Source organism: Dysidea avara, chromosome 11 (assembly GCF_963678975.1).
Source record: "Dysidea avara chromosome 11, odDysAvar1.4, whole genome shotgun sequence".
Taxonomy (NCBI): domain Eukaryota; kingdom Metazoa; phylum Porifera; class Demospongiae; order Dictyoceratida; family Dysideidae; genus Dysidea; species Dysidea avara.
The window spans coordinates 22,083,212-22,103,742 of record NC_089282.1 but is presented as its reverse complement, the minus strand read 5'-3'; the positions used below and the strand labels follow the sequence as shown (position 1 = coordinate 22,103,742).

Genomic DNA, 20,531 nt, shown 5'->3' with positions numbered 1-20,531 from the left:
AGCTAAGTCATAGGCGCCACTAGCGCAACAAAATATGAGGCGCTTTAAATAATGGCAAAATTGTACAATACAAAAGATCACTTCTGTTGTGTGGTGAATCTTGTTGTAGATAGCTGTACACTATTCCATCCTCTTGCATAATTGCTGCTTGTTTTCTGAAACTGGTCACAGCAGCAACTTACAGTGAATCATTTGGTTTTAGATACCGTGACACCATTGCAATGGTTGCATCATACATTACTCTGTTTTGTTCTAACAGTGACTTTAAATTCTGCATTACTACATCAACTTTCCCAGCAGCTCCAATCACTACCCAGTTAGCACTATCACACAAGTCACTGGCTGTTATGGATTTGCTGGTAAACTTGAAATAAGTCAAGTAGTGTTCTAATAAGCATGTAATGTGTCCTCTATAAAATTGTAGGTGGTGAGAGGAGATGGCAGATAGGAGGGAGGGATGAAACCGTTCAGTCTCTAAGTATCTTTCACACCGATCGACACTATGGCCAGGTTTGATTAGCACTTGCAACACCCATCTGAGTATGGCTTCAGCGACAGTAGGTTGTTGGGACGAGTCTGATTCACCAGTTTCTGGTAAGTGGAGTAACTTTCTTCTGTGATTTGCTGGTAAAAGGCTGACCAATATTGTTTCCTGTAAGAAATAAAAATACCTTAACAAAGATTGCACATTTTTTACTTTGCTTAGACATCATACATACATTACAAACTAATGGGAAAGCCTTCAGTTCTTTTGAACCATGCCTACGCAGTGGAACAATGAACCAGCTGTGCACTACTCAGGTGCTACGAGTCAGTGGAGTACTACGAGACTACATGTATATCTCACAGGTAAGTCCCACCCGAATCTCACCCTTTATGTGACGGTTGGCATTTGTTTGCGTAGCATGCAGTTTTATGTTAAAAGCTAATCCATCACCAAACAAGCTAATTCAAACGTTCTCAGAATACAAGTCATGCAAGCACTATTGAAATTCATAAGATCAATTTTCCTAGTTCCTCAATCAGACCAACAAGTCACATCTATCATATTAACCATACATGATGGTACTACTGTTATTGTGAGAATCTCTATAGAAACCAAAAACTTTGTTATATGGATGCAGATATATATGGCTTTATTGTGAGATTCAATTATCAAAGTGAAGCCTCATTAGCTCATTAACAAGACCACCTCATTATAGTGAACATGTCAAGTAGGGCCCAAACATAGCTAAGGTATGTTTCATGACCTCATTAATAGAACCACCTGGTTATAGTGACCATGTCAAGTAGGTCCCAAACATAGTAGAGGTGTACTTCATGACCTCATTAATAAGACCACCTTGTGATCATGTCAAGTAGGTCCCAAACATAGTAAAGGTGTACTTCATGACCTCATTAATAAGACCACCTCGTGATCATGTCAAGTAGGTCCCAAACATAGTTAAGGTGTACTTCATGACCTCATTAATAAGACCACCTCATTATAGTGACCATGCCAAGTAGGTCCCAAACATAGCTAAGGTGTACCTTATAGCCTAAGTACCATATGGAGGGAAATTTTCAGAAGAATAAATTTTCAGATATCTGCATTTCAGAAGTTTAACTTCGGAAATAGCCAGCTAGCCGCTACTCAGACAATTAACATAGGAGCAATGTAGCTTTATAGCTATAGTTACAGCAAATTTAATTATACAATATAGTGAAACTGCTGTCAACACTGCCTGCCATCTAGCTATCTTCGTGGCTACTGAGTAAACGAAGCATGGAGTTTAGCACTGATATCGTGATTAGAGGGCATCATATTTACAAAGAAATTTGGGCGCCAGTTATAGGCAAGTGCGTTCAGTGTGAAATTAAAATTTTGGAAATAAATTTTTGGATGGCGTTCAATTTTTCAGAAATTTCTGAAAATATCTCCTTCCGAAAATGTCCCCATCCATACAGTAATTCGAGGGGCAACATTTTCAAGGTTGAGCAATGCAGCTAAAATTAGCAGATTTGCCAAAATGTATTAGACTATATATGGAGGTCCAGATAAATTTTTTTGCTGTTAACCCCAAAAACCTTGAAAATTTTCTCCCCAGGCTATACAGTACATCACTGATAATACCACCTCATTATAGTGACCATGTCCCAAACATAGCTAAGGTGTACTTCATTGCCTCATACAATTAATGAGAACACTTTAGAAGTTGGCCTGGCCCTATCATTTCCCTACACTTTAATAATAACAAAGTGGCAAGCTTTTGTTCTGATAACAAGTACATACATGTACGTGGATTTCATAACAACACAACGACTGACACACTATTATGGGTTTTATCACAAGCTGGGCTTGTCCTGTCCTAATTAACTGATGTAGTAAACTGAATTAACTGAGTTGCCATATTGTACAAACAAATTAAGCTACTGCAATATCAGCTGTCCTTATCAGCAGCAGGTAAGAAGACATGTGTTGGGAATGTCTTTTAAGAGGCTTGTTAGCTTTAAATGTGCATGCAAGCATAGCCAAAGGACTAATTTCTCTCTGAGAAATCAAGTTCGCTGATGTAACAACATGAATGCCATCAAGGAGGAACAATTTGTAAAGGACTCTCTAAGTTATGGAATTATTAGTAATAAGGATAGTATCAACAATACAGGGACTACAGAAATGGTTAGAGTTTAAATGTATAACGTTCTTTATTCAGAGGGTCCTCTATGAGAGGTTCTACTGTACACAGTTTCATGTACTACATAATATTATACCATTCCATCTTTGGTTGCAGCAATTTCAAACAGCTTACTGGACACCATACTATAACACAAAACAACAGCACATTAAAACAACAGCACATTAAAACAATACACATTTAACATAATGTAACTTATCAACTCATATTACTGTCTATGTAGATAACATGACAAACACTTAGCAGGCTTCATATAAGTGTCATATGTCTTATGTAAATGACAATTCTGGTTGCCAGCAGTAACTATAGCAACCAAGACACAATCATAATGAACAGTATGGATGAATAATGTTCATATATGGTAAATAAGTGTGACTGTTAGTTGTCTGTTACTCCATATTTTAGCTGAGAGTCTACTATCCGGCATCATAGGAACTACATAACAGGACAAAAGATGAAACCTTAGTTATAATGCTCAAGCTAATGTAGGTTTTCTAGTTACACAATGTTTTCTCAGTGTTAGTGTCTTTAGAGCAAATCTTTATTCACTGTGTTTGCTAATTCACTGGAACCCTCTAACCCCACCTCAAAGTAAAGCATGCCATGTTTCTAATCTCCCTATGGTATAAATATGGAAATGTGTGTATGAACGAACTTCTTGCAATTGTACTGCGTAAAAACATTTCAGAAACAATTTTTCACAAATGCTCCATATACAACAACAGTATATATAATCACCACTAATACAGCAAACGAACAATGAAACACCACTAATATGACTTTCACAAATTCTTTTCAGCTATAGTGAATAATGAGGGCCACATTGTGAACTCTACTGGAATACAGGTTGGTCAATCATACATCACATTGTTTTCAAACTATGTAGGCAGGCCTCCTCAGTGATTGACAACAATCAATTATATGCAAATTCTCTTTGTCAAGATTCTTGTCCAGTGTCTCCAAACCCTTTCATGCTTGCACTTATACTGCAAGCAATAAGGTCGGGTAGGCCTGATGAACTATTTATAAACTTCTGCCAAAACATTGCAATCTTGTTGAAACAGTAAAATTGTATTGGCTCTAAGTGTCCAATATAAAGAGGCTCCACTGCATATAACACCCCATCACTACTTTTGCTTTGCCTCAGCCATTTACTACTGCAAATCGCTATCCCAAATCCCGGGAACTTCGACAAGTAGCTGCATGCACACAAAACACTATCAAAAAAAGGGTGCAACCTTTTTTTTTATAGGGTGTGACTGCAAAAAGGATGTAACACTTTAAAAAGTTTATGCTAAATTAACAGTTGATCAGGAACTATAACAGCTGATATGAGGAAAGCGTTTAAGGAAAACAACAGGAGCTGGTCATACATAGAAGCAAAAAATCTTAGTGGGTCATAAGTCAGTGATTATATCCAAACTAATATGGCGAGATGGGCATTCGTATAACTGAAACGTACGTACAGCCACATTCATTTGTGTTGTTCACTTACTCTAATAGAACACACAGCTGCTGAGAAAATACTCTAATTCAACAATCATTTTGTACTTGTTGACATTCAATGATTAACTCTACACACGATATCGTATCACTTTTTTGAGGGGGGGGGGGGGGGGGGATAAGTTCTTCAGATGAAATAAAGGTGAGGTACTTTGCATTTTATTCTTGTAGGACCACTTGTGTATAGTACAGCAATCACAGAATTTGAGGATGAAAATATTTCGGCTACCAAGCAACCATGAATTCACGAAATGTACATCCCTAAGAAAGTAGTACAAATATTGACAGTTCACTTATTACACAAATTTCACCACTGGATATCGTTATTACCTGAAAGTGACCAAATAGTATACAGTTTTAATTTGGCAGGGTTAGAGAGGGGGTACTGGATAGGGCTGGAACGAAGGTCAAAATTTTAACCTCCAAACAACTGAAATTTGAAAATGTCGTGCCAGCAAGTAATGGCCACAATTAAAGAGTGCATGTACTCATTCTTTGGTTGCTATAGTCGATTCCCAAATATGATCCCCCCCCCCCCTCATCACCATGGTACCCCATTCTTTATGGTTAGTAAAGAGATGCAAGTGAAAATGGTATAAAACTGGTATTCACTAAGTCAGTTAGTCTTATGTACGAGTGCTTTACAAGTACTTATCCAATAATAGACAGCTTACCTGGGGTTATTTAGAGTGACCAATGAGCTCACAATTGAAATGACATATCCAGCGTTGTGTACTGACAGGAAAGCTATATTATAATACCAGAGGATGATTACATGGCAAATGTGCTCACAAATAACAGTAGAATTATACCAGTTATACAACACCAGTTACCAATAACTTCCCTTTAAAACAAATTTTAATCTGATTGTTCTATTAGAGTATTTTGACACTATAGTCTTCTTACTGTTATCAAGACAGAGAGATGGAGAGTATCCATTGCCGTATTACCCTGTCAAAACACATTGTGTAAAGTGATTGTACAATGCCTATCATCACCAAAAGGTATCAAATAGGGTGTCAACTAGCCTACAAAAATATTAAAGTACATAAAATGTCCCTGGCAAATTAACAGTGTCAACACCTATCAAAGTGTGTCTAACAGTGCAGGTACCGTATAGTGGGAAATTTTCAAGGGATGAAACTTTCGCGAAACTGCGCATAATACGATTTTCTTATTTTAAAATTCACGAAAGTGTAGAAAGCGGGTAATAGCTATGTGTATAAAATGAAATATTTCACGAAGCTATCATCACTCGCAAAATTCGTGAAAGTTTCATCCCTTGAAAATTTCCGGCTATACGGTATAATACAGCGTGGCTTCATGACCTCATAATAATTAAACCACCTCATTATAGTGACCATGTCAAGTAGGTCCCAAACATACATGTAGCTAAGATGTACTAAATGACCTCATTAATAAGACCACCTCATTATAGTGACCATGTCAAGTAGGCCCCAAACAGAGCTATGCTCTATGAACTAGTACTTATGCCATAAATTTGGTCCCATAGGTTATGCTGTACTAGCAACAGTGCGGATATACTCTAATAGAACACTCACAATATTGCTATGACATTTCTAAGCCTGAAAAACTGGAAATGGTGAATAGAAGATGTGTGGATATTACTAGTGCTGTACACCTACAAAATTTTTGTCACTAGTGAATTGCCTACCAATAATTGGCAAAAAACAGTTAATTGGTTTGTTTGTATATTGGCAGACATAATGTGACTCAACAAGCCTGCTGGAAGGTTTAGAGTGGTACCAAAGTGATCCTGTCTTGCAATAACAGTTATTACAATCACATATTTTGAGGTTATGTTATGATGTTAACACTTGTCAGCAGGGGTAATTTATGGTTTACCAAGTGGGTGGGCAATAACAGGTTTAATGGTTTCTTCACTGGTTATTGGCTGACCTAGATAACACTGGTTAATAACCAGTTGGACACCAGTACACAGCACTAGATATTACACTGAACACACTGAAAGGTGGCTAACCACTCTAATGAAACATGCAGTCATGACAACAACACATTACGTTAACAGATACATTTTTCATATATTTAGTTTTAGCAGTAGCAGTTAAGGGCACCGTTCAGGTTAAATAACTACACTATTAGAATGTTCAGAGTTTAGGAGCATCAGCACTGCTCTGGCTGGATGGAACTTGGAGTTTTGAATAAATAGCTTGCAACGTCAGATGATAAACACGCAAACACAGTCAAAATCCATAAAGAAATGACTAAGCTATCAGAATCACAGACAAACAGAGAAGTAGTCATTTTCACTATCATACTACATACTATGTGCCGTTTATTTCCTAACAATGACAGTAACAATGACATACACAATACATCCTTCACTTCACATAATACAAACTCCATAACAACAAACAAGGCAATTCTAAAGGCATTGGAATTTTGCTGTTCCAGAAACCAGCCAACCTTTAGATGTAGATGTATCTTAATACATCAGTCAAATACTCTAATAGAACATGCACAAACATTTCCAAAGCAAACAGTAAAATATGAATATTAAAAAGTTGTTTAAGTACAGAAGCCAGCTCAAGTTTACATTTTACATTCCTCCAAATCTCATGACTAAAACCTTCATAAAAACTAGCCCTTGTTATTCAACACCAATCAACAGTTCTCTATTATCACAGAAGTATTAACTAAAAAATGACACCGTATGTTTGAACAGCTAGGCTATATCTACAGTTAGAGATTATTGTATAGTTATACAATGGGAATGAGCTAGTGCTCTGCCTGATATAAACGCACGAGCAAGGCAAGTGCGTTTATACAGGCAGAGTACCAGTGCACGTTGTATAACTGTTATGTACCACTCACCTAATAGGTGGGGAGAGTCTCGCAAGACAGCTGTAACACTTATAAAGGCCAGGTTTCTAACATTGATTGTGGGTAACCAGTTGCGATGACATTCCCTCTACAGCACTGCAGCCACCTGAGATACTAGTACGCTATGGGTTATATCACTAACCTGCATTCGCTGTTCAACTCTCATCATGTAGTGCTCAGTATGCCAGCGTGATCACTCAATCGCCATATAGACTAAGCGCCAGACTAATCGCCATAGTGATTCTCTTGAGCGAAAAAAAGTAGCTAATAGACGGTTTAAGTAAACAAAACCTAACTACTAACGATACTAGTCTAATTCTTACTATTCACACTGGCTAAATTCGAATCTGGTGGCATGACAAAAACTGGTTACCACAATCAAACGTAAAGGTGAGTATTATTTAGAATATAAGTTATATTGAGTCATTGTTGAAGTGGACTACAGTTTAGCTCAGATGGCACCAGACTAGTAAGGTGTATAAATATGTTTATATATATGTAGACTGGAGTTGTGTCCACTGCGTTGGGTTTTTTGATCACCATTGGCTGCTTGGTAAACATTATACGTATTGGTGACGCTATGGCCCACAATCGATCTTTACATGTCAGGCTATAAAAGAATTCGAGTGATCTGTGAGGTGTCTTTCCACCTATTAGGTGAGGTGTCGTAGTGGTCTCGGCTGCCGGCACTTTGTGTATTGATGGCACTTTGTGCATTGATGCACAAAACCACAGCCAGTGCAGTATCTGTATATTGCACTGAGGTCGGTGCATTATAACTTATAATGCACTCGTTGCGGTCTGCAAAGCCACAACCAGTGCGTTATAAGTTATAATGCACTCGTTGCAGTCAGCAAGAGTGTCATATACAAATTATGGCACTGGCGGGGCCTTTGAACTGCCCACGCAGAGTGGTACATAAAATAATATGACCTCTTGACACTACCAAAGGTCACCAACTGACATTTAAACACTGTTAGTGATAGAAATAGCACACCACACAACTATTAAGTTCATGGTACATAGCGACAATAAAATGTATGGTTGCCATGCCATTGAAAGCACTAAGTTGGAGTGGTATGGTAGTTAGAAACCACATCCCTCACTTAAGAGCTTTTTAAGTTTGTACAGCATAGCAGAGTGGGCTATGATATGATATGCAAATGTTCAACACAATGATGGCAATATAGGTCGTAGCACCAATAAAGAAGAGGGTAAAAGTTGCAGCAACTTGTATTGTGGGGATCCTACATACAAAGTATCATGAACCACACACACATATGTACAAATACTAAAATACCTCACTAAACACCACAACACACATTTGAAACCTCACACTTCATCTACTATAACAACTGATGATATCCTACACTGAATCACTTATATGTTACCAAGACCTGCAATGACTTAAAAGGAATCCAAAACCAGCAGTATCACTTAGCAAACAGGTCATGGTTCATTTCTCATAGACAACCAACTAAGTATAAATAGCATCATACACTTTCTAAGGGCCAAATTTTATTCACATATCAAATTGTTGACATCAATATGTACTTGACAACAGGGCTCCAGGATATTGAAAAGTTTTAAAGCTTTAATTTGAAGGACATGGTGTAGTTTAAAACTGTCCATACTGTTTACACTAGTTTAACACCAACATGACCACAGTCCATATAAATCCAATTCCACACATCAACAATGTATGGCTTCATAGGTCTTTTGTATGGGTTGGCACTCAACCACAAAGCCATATTAAGTTTAACAGATTTGCTGACAGTGCAGTACACTACCAACAAAGCATTACTAGTAGGGCCACTTGGGACATGCATGTTATCTAACTCACAAACAGAACCCTTATGAATGGCTTCAGACAAGATGTCATGTATCTGAAGAGGAAGTGTCAGATCACTGTGGGAGCCCTTATCAACCACAACACCATGTTTCTCATTATAGAGTACTATCAACTTGTCATGAAGTTCAACAGGCAGACTTGGGTTTTCAATAAGAGCCTATGAATAACAGTAAATGTACGTATGGGTCTCTATTGAGGGTAACCTTTAGAATGTAGGAATGACTGGATGAAATCTGTTTCCAACATAGAGGGTTGCCTTCATACAAGTGACCACACTTGACGCTGGTTACTTTCAGGTGGTCATCAATTGTTTGTAATAGAGAATGCCTCGCTTGCATCCTGTCGCAAGCCTAATAAGGGCAGTGTTACAATAACGACATTTTTGTGGTTTTCTTTAACTCGTACGAAATTTTTACCTTGGTGAAATAGTCCGCCCAGTCGATCACACGTTGCAAATCGCTTTCTTTCCACTCTGACACCTTACTAGTAAAACAGCTTTGTATAATGATAACAAACTCGTCTAATTTGCTGATAAATGACTCCATTGTTCGTTACAAATACACGAAGAATATTCTAGCGAAACTGGAACCCTCTATCGAACCTTTAGAACACAAACACGTATATACGGTAAGCGTGTTGGCGGGCACTGAACTTGATTTTGTGGTCGTTTATTCAAGTTCACTTTGTGGCGGATCTGACGAACTGCCACGATAAGTAAAATGGAAGTAAATGAGCCAGAGAAACCCGACGAAAGTTTTGCTCGTCACGGAGGTGCACGGAAGGGAGCTGGAAGACCGAAGAAAGTTCCAATGGAGAGCGGGAAAATAACGCGTTTAAGGTTATTTGAGGACACCGCCAGTAAATGGAAGACACTTCAACTGGCTGCGAATTTTCCAACACATGAAGAGTTCGCCTCGTTCCTACTTGATAAGTACGAGGCAGACATAAACCAGAGGTAAGTCAGTAACGGGCGGGGGTCGCTGACACATGTGTCACGAAACGACCGTGTCTAAGTAAAGGGTTTATTTTGTCGCTACAATTAGTGTTGAAGGTTGTGAAAGCGAAAGCACGCTTTTTCACCCCCATAATGACACGTGGTTAATCACATGGCACGGCATTGATATTAATTGGCCGGCATGTCGCCATTATAGAGGTGCTGACGTCAAAGGTGGTAGTTCGAACCACCACTTGATGGTATTAAAAAGTAGTATACTACATGCTACAATGTCAAAGAAACTATTTGCAGGTTTGACTTATCATAACCTTGAACTTTTACCTGAAGTCTCAGGTCATGGCTACATGATTGTTCCATGCACTAAATTATCAAACACATTAGCTGTATAAAGGGAAGTAAGTGTTGGTGGGTTCAAGGAAAACTGGGATTGGAGGACACAACACTAGGCTAGTGAAAATAACACATGCTGATCGGAGTTAGGGTTGGTTTCAGTTCTGGTTTCTTCACCTTTTAGTATATATCTTGGCTCACATTTATAAGATGGAAACTAAGAGAAGTAGGTAGCTGACAACAGCATGGCTTAGTGCTAGATGTATACTTAAGGGTCTGAGTTTAAGTCCTGTGACTTTTTCTGCAGTGTTTTAATACTATGTGCTTAATTGGTCAGTCCCTGAGCTAGAATGTGCCACATTTTAGATCACTAAAATAGTTTGTAGTTTTATCTGTATGTGGTCACGACAAGGCGATCAACAACTTGAACAAAGAAGTTGAATTAGCACTTCCTACCAGCAATGTTAACTACAAAAGTAATAGACATAGTATTATAAAGCTTTGTGATTTCTTGTATAAATCCTCCAGTCAAGGCCTTGAGGCAGTTTTGTTTTTTAAGACATGCAGCATGCACAATTTGCATCGCAAAACTTTCCTGCCAGTATACAGAATAGTGTGTGTTTTGCAAAGAATTTCACATGCACTTTCCATGCCTGAAGTATGAGGCTGGCAGGATTGACGGAGTCAGGTCACGTTTTGGGGCCAGTTCCGAGTCAGATTGTATCTAGTGTGTTGATTATAGCAACTAGCTTGGCAGCTAGTGATGGAAAATATAAAGCCCTAGGTTGTTTAGAAATGGAACATAGGTGGCAAAGATGTTCTGGAATGAAAGGAAGTAGCAATTTCATATTGGGTTACGTGTCATTGGGAAAGCGATGCAGAGACATTGCAATGTCCAGGTCACTTACTGTATTTCAAACCCAACTTGTAGAATTGTCTTCAAACAAAGCTTACACCTGTTGATGTTTTAATACAGACTTCATGTAGCAGATATCATTGCAAACTTTGCTTATGTTGGGTGGCCATTAATTACTGTAAGGTTGGAGATCACTGCAATAAAAAGATATACCTTGTAGCTGAAGCCATAATCTTACATATTAATTTTCATGTTTGACTATGGCTTCAGGTGTTGATAGGTTTTCTTGTCCTGTTGCTTTTTATATTTCTTGTGATCTAGCTGTACCTTTTTCTTGTTGCATCATATATCATAACCATAACAGTCACTGCTTGTATCTGAAGTATGGAGCAGGTAATGGCTTAGAGCACAAGAGAAGACTAATGATACCTATAGTTGAAGAGAAGGCATTTGTATGAAAATGTGTGATAAGTATTGATATAATGGAATGCAAAATGAAATTCTACAATAGCCCATTTTCACACAAGGGCTAAGGAATGTGGTGGTTAATAATTGCAATTGCACAACATCTGGAATGTGGTGGTTAATAATTGCGATTGCACAACATCTGGTGTCCTTTAAAATGTATTGAAACCTATGGGAGTGAGTTAAGAAATCTTCACGGGAGCCTAAACTATACCGTTTATTCTTAATATGAGAATGAAATTGTAATCTTCAGGTTGTTAGCATCACGATGGTATATAGTTTGTGAAGATTCGCTGTGTTATAAAGCGGAAAGAAGTGTCTTTAGCATGGCAGAAGACCCTAGTGAATTTGTTTTCAGCAAATCTACTTAGTGAGATAAACTTTGTTACTATGTTTACAAGGCTGGGAACAACGCTATGCAAAATTTTAATGCAGAAATAGGCGATCTTTCATTGCTGTGATTCTATCAATACTAGGTGCTTATTTCACCCGTTACAATAGATTTAGTGGCCATGTCTTGTTGCCTAACGATCCTTTATCAAGACACACGGTAGTGTGTCGTGCGGCCCAAGAAGAGTTCAGCTTCAAACAAATCACCTGTAGAGAGTTCAGCTACAAACAAATCACCCTGTAGAGAGTTCAGCTACAAACAAATCACCCTGTAGAAAGATCAGCTAGAAGAAGTCACCTTGTAAAAAGTTCAGTTACAAAGAAACCATCATGTAGAGAGTTCAGCTACAAACTAGTGACCTTGTAGAGACATCAGCTAGAAAAGTTACCTTGTAGAGAGTTCAGCTACAAAGTAACCATTCTGTGAAGAGCTCAGCTGCAAACAAATCACCTGTACAGAATTCAGCTACAAACAAATCACCCTGTAGAGAGATCAGCTAGAAGAAATCACCTTGTAGATAGTTCAGCTGCAAACAAATCACCCTGTAGAAAGATCAGTTAGAAGAAGTTACCTTGTGGAGAGTTCAGCTACAAAGAAACCATTTTGTAAAGAGCTCAGCTGCAAACAAATCACCTGTACAGAAGTCAGCTACGAACAAATCACCCTGTAGAGAGATCAGCTAGAAGAAATTGCCTTGTAGAGAGTTCAGCTACAAAGAAACCACCATGTAGAGAGTTCAGCTGCAAAGAAATCACCCTGTAGAAAATTCAGCCACAAACAAATTGCCCTGTAGAAAGATCAGTTAGAAGAAGTTACCTTGTAGAGAGTTCAGCTACAAAGAAACCACCATGGAGATTTCTGTAATCATTATATATATAATTTGTACATTTACTGATAAAATATTTAAAGTGCATCTACTTCATCTTTTCTTCTTCCTGTGGTAAAAAAAGATAGGTTTAAAAAGTCCCAAAGCCGGCCATAGGCCGGCTTTGGGGTATACAAATGCAAAAAGAAATGAAATCTAATCCAAAACAGCCAAGCTGTAAAAAAAGTGTGCAGCCCTCAAAAAGGCTATGGTGAAAAAAGATGTGAAATCCAAGGTGGCGGCCAAGAAATGGCTGTGATGGTAGGTTAATGGTAAAAATTTTAATAATGACAATTCAGGTGAATTTTGGTGCCGCTTGGGATTTCACATCTTTTTTCACCACAGCCTTTTTGAGGGCCGCACACTTTTTTTACAGCTTGGCTGTTTTGGATTAGATACTTATAAGAGTAAAAATATCTCGTTTTAGGTAAGATGCAGCCTTTAAAACTTAAGATATCACTACCATTTGACAAAAGATCACTGATTTCTTGATCACAATACAGCGTATCGTACCAATTTTCATGTCATTGTAGTATAGTGGTTGCTATAAAAGTACGTTCTTATAAGAATAAACGGTATGGTTTGGGCTCCTATGAAGTGTAAATGTCTTAGTCCCATAGGTTTCAGTACATTTTAAGGCCTCCCAAAGGACACCGGACGTTGCGCAACGTGTAATAAATTAGTATTCATTACCATACCGTGAAAACTTTAGCTTACGTGGAAATGGACTATTCTTTGGCAATTTCATGATACTGATATTGACAGTTTCTATATTTTTTGTTTTGATTGTGCAATCAAATATAGATGTCTGATTTTGCGTAAATTGGTTCTTGACCTGTTTTGTAGGCTATGAACAGTCAATAAAATTTGTTGACTGTCCATGACCTAATTTTGTATAAAAACCATGATATCGTATCACTCTCAGACAACACTGAACCCTTATAGATGTCAAATGGCTTCGTGCTACATGCACCCATAGTAACGGCTCATGAATAGCAGCAAAGTTTTGTGTAGCAGTCATATGGTTTTGCATGCTATAGTAACTTCAGACTTTAATAAGTTTTGAAATATATGGAATCAGAAACCTGTACAATAATGGCCTTCCCTTTGTGTGCATGTGTACTTATTCTTATTGTTTGTGTATGTATGTATATAGTGATGATGCAGCGCACCAGCTTCAAGTTACGTCGTCACTTCTATTAGATAATTTGTCAAAACTGGTAAGTGTTTAGCAATCGTTTGATGGTGTATGTATAACAACACTTTGATCTTACAGGAAGCACAGTCTAACATTGGATCCAAGAAAAGGTGAAGCAGACGTGCCTATATACAAGATATCAATATCCTCAATCCAGAATGGGCGATACACAGCATTACACAAAGCCACATAAGCATCATATAGTATCCATTTCATTTGTTACATATTTGTTTTGGGGTGTTGAATGTATTGCGTTCTATTGGAGACAAGTAAGTTTGTGGTTAGCACGCACTGGTCAAGAGTTTGGCATGCAGATGTTGCTTTGTTGCTTTGTTGAATCACGTTTGATACAGACAACAAATAGTATATCCGCATGTGTGGATTTTCCACTGCATGTTATCCATAAACTTACTGTTGTCTGATAGATGGTACTGCAGTCAATACTGCAACACAAAGTGTAACTAATATGAAAAGTGAACAGTAGTTGTGTGGCTTTGTGTAGTCTGTTTATCATTAGTTACTGTGTAGTGTTACCAAAGTCCTGTAAATGCATGAATTAAAGAAATAACCAAACCTTGGAATGGTATGGTAAGTGGAGTTGTAAGCGGAGAAATTCAACTTGCATGAAAATTATAATTTCAGTGTTTTTGTCATGTGATGGCATCACTTAATAGTTACAAGCAACAAAATTAAGGATTCTGCATAGTTAGACTACTTGTATGTTTAGGTTACTTTACTAGTACTGCAACTTGGTGATATTTTGCATGATTGCAATTGTAGGATTTTATTGTCATTGTATAAACAGTTGGCAAAGACTTTAGCAAGATCAGAGGAGTTTGATCTTATGTCATCAAACATTTTGTAATCTAAAGAGAAGTTTGGCCATTCAATCCTGACACCTCATTGTCAAAGAATTCTGATGTGTGAACTGATATTGATAAATTATGGCTGCTATAGCCCTTATTTCAGCTACCTGACTATTATTTGTGAGGCTTTCTAGCTAAAGACACTGCTACATTGTGCATACTTGTGAATGTGACAAGGGCTTTATAATTATACTAATTCCAGATAACAAGAAAGTTATAGTCAAACCAGAGGCATTTATTAAAATTGATGCGGCAACTGTTCATATTTGACCACCACTCAATGCTTGAAAACAATGTTGAAGCTCAAAATAATCGATTAATCAAGTAAATACAGTTTGTTCATTTTTGACACCTTGCTGGATTTGTATATTATAAGCATTTTTATATCCCTGTGAAATAACCTATAGTCCAGCAAGGTGTTTAATTCTCACTATTGACTAAGTGCAGCATCAGCATGTTAGGCATTATTAAGACTGTAAAGCCATACTTACTTGCATAGTCTTAATTTAAAGTACATAGATAATTTTTTACAGTCTGGTTCCTAATTGGGGACAATCTTGAGTGAACATTACAATGATCGGTAGTCAGCATGAATTTCACATTTTGAATGTTTACATCTCTGCAGGGGTGACTCCTTGTTTGGTCTGACATTTGTCAGGTCAGGGAGGGTTGGGTGTAGGCTGTGGTTCTCACCTGCATTGTTACTCTTGTTGACACAATAACAAGGTTCTGTTGCTAGGAGATTAAACTAACCAGGTGGGGCCACTGTATACCATAGTAATTTGAGGCAAATAGTATTGTTGGCTGGCAGTCATGTCAGATCAACGATAAAGCTGGTCTGATTTGTCTGATCATTACTGAAAAATTATAATCACCTCTGCTCTGAATGTACTGTAACTCAAGAAACAGTGCTGCAACATGCAGTTACTGCTCCAAATTAATATGTCAATAGTCACAATTTGTGATGTTTTCAATTCCATTTTTTTTTTTTTTTAACATTTTGCATGTAAACTTACATTGAAGTAATTACCATGCTTTAGTGTGCCACTATTGTATGGATGTTTATGCCTTCTCAAGTGAACTAAATGTCTGGTACCTCCTACTCCCTAACATCCTTTGCATGTGGGATTGGATGAACAGGTTTCATGTACTGTTTAGTATTCGATTATTACTACTCTCATCTTTCTGTAGTACTACCTATATGACTCCTTGGCAACATTTTATTTCATTCGACTACTGCTTTAACAGACTGGTCACTTTACTACATTAGGAAAAAAGTAATTGCAGAATCTGAAAATTTTGTACACTTTTCCTAAGTGTTCTGAAGTACACCATCATCTCGCTGATAGCAGAAGTCTTGATATGTGATCACAGATCATTTCTGCATTGTTGAAAGTCTCAATGTGTTCCCTGGCATTGTTTCACATTTTATACATCCTACCAATTTACTTGCTGCAGTATTCTCAGCATCTGGGCAGGTCTAAAATTGAAAGATAGCATTTCTGTGTAGCAGAATTAAGGACTTTCTCTTAAATTTCCAGCTAAAGTTTCTGCAACGCTTCTGTTAGTGAAGGTACATGGGAAATATAGTAGTTCTTTTGCTGCTGAGCAAGTACGGCCCAAGGCTGCCTGTCCATATAACACAAATTCTTTCCAAAGTTAGAAAATACTATGGTTGTACTTATGGGTGCTATTTTTTTTTATTAAAAGCAGTCAAAAATGCACACCCAACAGGTTTCAGAAGCCTAGGATACGATCTGCACAGTTTCTGTGCAACTGATACTTGCACTATTACGCTGTCTTTGGCTCCTGCAAGTACATTGGATCTGGCACACACACACACACACACACAAGCAATAAACTCTGGCATCTGGAGGTGCCTGATGAAATGAAAATGTAGTAAAGTTTATGGGGGAGATATTTTTAACATGTGACCTTACCATTCAAGACTCAACAACACTAAACACGTGTCAGTCATATTTCTAGCCACAAGCACTACTTGTAACACCACAGGAATGTATTAGTTCATCCTGTTATCTCTTTTTGGTAGTTTTGTAGTCGTGTTGTCTGTAATGAATTCCTATATAATGACCACTACTTTTACTGCTTTGTCATGTTGTATAGACCCTTTCAGCTGATGATATTGGTTGTACAATTGAACTATAGAGTGCTAACTCTACTGATGCTAGTGTAGGTTTCAGTTGTGACTCAGGTTCTGGGTGGAGGCAGACCACTTGTGCCCATGTTACAAGTAGTTTCATTATCAGTTTAGTGTGTGGTCCATTGTACAGATGCCGGTGTTCAGCACAAATGAAGGTCATTGGTGATGGCATTAAGGTAATGGTGGTGTTCAGTCCAAATTTGAGAGAGCTACAAACCTATGGAAGTCGTGCATAAATAATGACTAAGAAATGGTGCAGCATTACTTTAAAAATAATAGACATTTCTAAAAACTAGATACTGGCAGAGTCAACCTGAGCCAGATAATTCTGCATTTCACCTTTTGCAAGTTGTAGCCAAGGTTGCCAGCAATTTTTGTGCCAATAAGAATGTCTTGCTACCATTTGGTAAGGTGTGATCATTGATATTATTTAAAAAGCTCAGTCTCACATAGATGCTTCAATGTCAAGTCAGAAGGACCCATGTCAATTGTTCATTCCATGCAGTGAAGTATCTACAAGGCCTAGCATGGAGAGCTCTCTTTTATACCCTACTGAACATAGGATGAATTTGCCTAACCTCCTTACATCCACTATCATAGTCTGAGGTGATCTGAAACTCAGGGAATGGGATTGATATCCCTCCTCGAACAAATAGGTCTGGTAATGGGAACAGGGTGCTGTTTAGAACACTAGCAAATCCATTTGTTGAACAGGGAATCTAAACTTGTTCCTCCAGGATGCCAACATGAGATTTGAAGCCTCTGTAGGTAGGGAACTGTTTCTGAATTTTCCTCAAAGACAAGTCAAACAGTCAGGGGGGATGGGTGTACTGCACCATCTTCCATTATGTTCGTCCTGTCTTCACATCTGGGCTTGGTGAGGTGAGGGTAACCACCCCTCAACACGTGTAGTGAAGTGACATTGACAGTGCAGGTGGCAGATCAGTTAACCATGTTGTTAGGGGTTCTCATGTAAGATTGTGTTCTCAGCTCTGGAGTGAGTTGGTGTTGCTGCAGTGTCAGTGATGTGAGGTTTTGGTGCTCTTCTACTGTGTTATGTGGAGTTAGATTGGTTTATACTGGCTGATATGGAGTAGCATTCACATTCAATGGTAAAGGGTAGAAAGTTAGGGTCTGTGGATGCTCAGGGTAGTCTATTATTCTCTTAGCAAGACGAGTATATTCCGAAATTGAGTCCTGTATCTCCATTGCTGAGGTCAATCAGGATCAATGCTGCAATCTCCATATCTAACTCCACCAGAATGGTGCTCATACTCTCTAGCTGTTTGACCAGAATGGCTTAAGAGGCTTTTTCTATGAGTGATAAACTGTTTCCCTCTAGAGTGCAAGTGCCTCCTTTTTAAGTCTTCAGTTCCCTTTCTGAGGCCTAAATAAAACAGTGAAACATTGCTGAGGAGAGATTATTTGCTATCATGTGCTACCACTAGGTAGCTAGATTGTAGCTACAATTAGTCAGATTGGAGCCCTTTTTAAAGGCCAGGATCCACCCCTGGAATAGGAATTGTAAATTTGGCATCCTTCAGGTCAACTTTCACCATTCAGTTTCTATTTGTTTGGTGTTTCAGATTGGCCACAGGCTTACGTTCTTCTAAGGACTAGAAATAAGGTGAAGTAGAAGCCCTCTGGACAGTTTAGGTAAGAAAAGATAGTAGTAGTGACTCCACTTCCTTTCTCAATAGAGATTCTTTCTGTTCTTGTGAGAATACCTCCTGGATGTGTGAGATGAATCCATAACAGGTATTCAATACCCTTGTATGGAATCCAATACCCAAATGCTCTTTGTCAACGCCTTCCAGGTGTCCACAAAGCAAGACAGTCTTGCGGCCTCCTTCAAAGGGACCTTTGGAACCCCAAACTTCACAATATAGGGTTATGAATGCTTGAAACATACATGCAGCAAAGTATACAGGATGAACAAGGTCCACTTTAAACGTTTGCCATGTTATGTTGGGTATAGTCTTTTTTGTTCTCCCTGCTATTATGTTTAATGGGAAGATAATATAGCACTTGTTTCTGACGCTGGTGGGGACTGGAGAATCTGGATGACTTGCCTCTCCAAGACAAGGTATGCCTATATAACTTAACAACTATTGAATAATGATAGAAAGATCCCACTGTTAGATGACAACAATGGCGAGAGAAGCAAAATAGCAACAAGTTAACCACTGTTCGTTAATTAAATTCGTAATTATTGTAAAATGCGCATGCACAATAGTACACTGTAACACCCCCCTACAAAGCTCCCCCTTAGACATGACATACAATCATGCTATAAAGACAAGGGTGTCAGAAACAAGTTACATTGCCTAGTGCTTAACCTAAAATGTCAGATCACAATGTACAAAACTAATGAGTCACATAACCCTTGGTAAGGCGTCAGCCACAACATTATTTTTACCCTTGACATGCCTAATTGCTAGCCCAATACTAGAGCTACTAGACTTCAAAATATTGAAAAGCGAGAATCAAAGCTAGGGTCTCTTTCTCACTAGTGCAATAATTGTGCTGTTGACAGTTGAACTTCCTTGAGAAGTAGCAGATGGGACAATCCTGACCGTTCACATATTCCTGCAGCAACACAGCTCCCAAAAACATGTCACTACTATCCACATACAGCTTAAATTGTTTGTCAAAATCAGGGGCATCAAAATAGGCTCGGACCATAACACTGACTTAATTGTTAGGGCTGTACCAATACCACATTTTACATCCAATACTGATATCCAATATTTATTGTCTATTTCTGATACAAGTTTTGTAATGAACCGATATCATACCGTATAGTAAAAAACTTTGGCAGTAAAAAAGTGTGACGAAACCCATCTGTTGAAAAAATTGGTGGAAGATAATATTCGCCAAAGTTTTTATTGTGCAGTACGTAAGGATAAATGACAAGGTGTCAACTCATCAGTTGACACCTTGTTGTTTATCCTTACGTACTGTAGTAAGTAGTAGTAAGTGTATAGGTAGCTAGCTAGCGTTGTTGTTGTTGTAGCAGTACTTTTGTAGCTACTGATCTAACGACGTGCTAGCAAAGGCGTGCTTCTCTATCTCCTGCGATGCCGAGAGCGACCATATTTGCTTTTTCAGTGAACTACAGTAGCAGAGGTTATCACATATATCAAAGTATTTGGCCAATTCCATCACGAGACGATGAACTAACTGACATGTGAACGGGAAGCCGGTTGGAAATGCTATCCCAAGAAGTGCTTACAACTGTGGGACACATTCCTAGGAAGATCAAGATCTCCAAAGTCAGCTCGATCTTTATTGCGTGGTGGTACGAACTGACCTTCATCTCAACTTCTAGTTACTCAATGTGCTCGTGTGTTGATCTAAAATAATTGGCGAAAAAAACTTTGGCGAATTGAACGCTATTCACCAAAGTTTTTGCTATACGGTATACGCAACCAATACTTTGAAGTCAAACTGATATGCATTACAACATAATAAAGTATGTAGCATGATCACTATGGCTGTGTTAAATTACTACAATTCATATGCTTTTCAACACTGTAATCCTTTTAT

At 38.2% G+C, this 20,531-nt stretch overlaps 2 protein-coding genes across 3 annotated transcripts in view; one reads left to right on the top strand and one right to left on the bottom strand.

The window, feature by feature from the left end:
- Positions 1-7: 7 nt before the first annotated feature.
- On the bottom strand, positions 8-9,521 carry LOC136238772 (uncharacterized). Its single transcript, XM_066029363.1, has 6 exons — positions 9,312-9,521; positions 9,099-9,245; positions 8,887-9,052; positions 4,853-4,925; positions 2,752-2,800; positions 8-652 (listed from the first exon to the last, which is right to left on the bottom strand). Exons 1-6 carry the CDS (start codon positions 9,438-9,440, stop codon positions 179-181), a joined length of 1,038 nt encoding a protein of 345 aa, XP_065885435.1. The 5' UTR covers positions 9,441-9,521; the 3' UTR covers positions 8-178.
- Positions 9,510-20,531, top strand: part of LOC136238769 (transcriptional regulator ATRX homolog) — a 27,947-nt gene continuing 16,925 nt past the window's right edge. Inside the window, exons 1-3 of one of the 2 annotated variants that reach the window (XM_066029357.1) lie at positions 9,510-9,850; positions 13,914-13,977; positions 14,034-14,065. In XM_066029357.1, the coding sequence (XP_065885429.1) occupies positions 9,615-9,850; positions 13,914-13,977; positions 14,034-14,065 (332 nt within the window). In that variant the 5' untranslated portion in view covers positions 9,510-9,614. Of the gene's footprint in view, positions 9,851-13,913; positions 13,978-14,033; positions 14,066-19,030; positions 19,069-20,531 lie in introns of those variants that run through there. The other variant, XM_066029359.1, reaches the window with a different exon arrangement.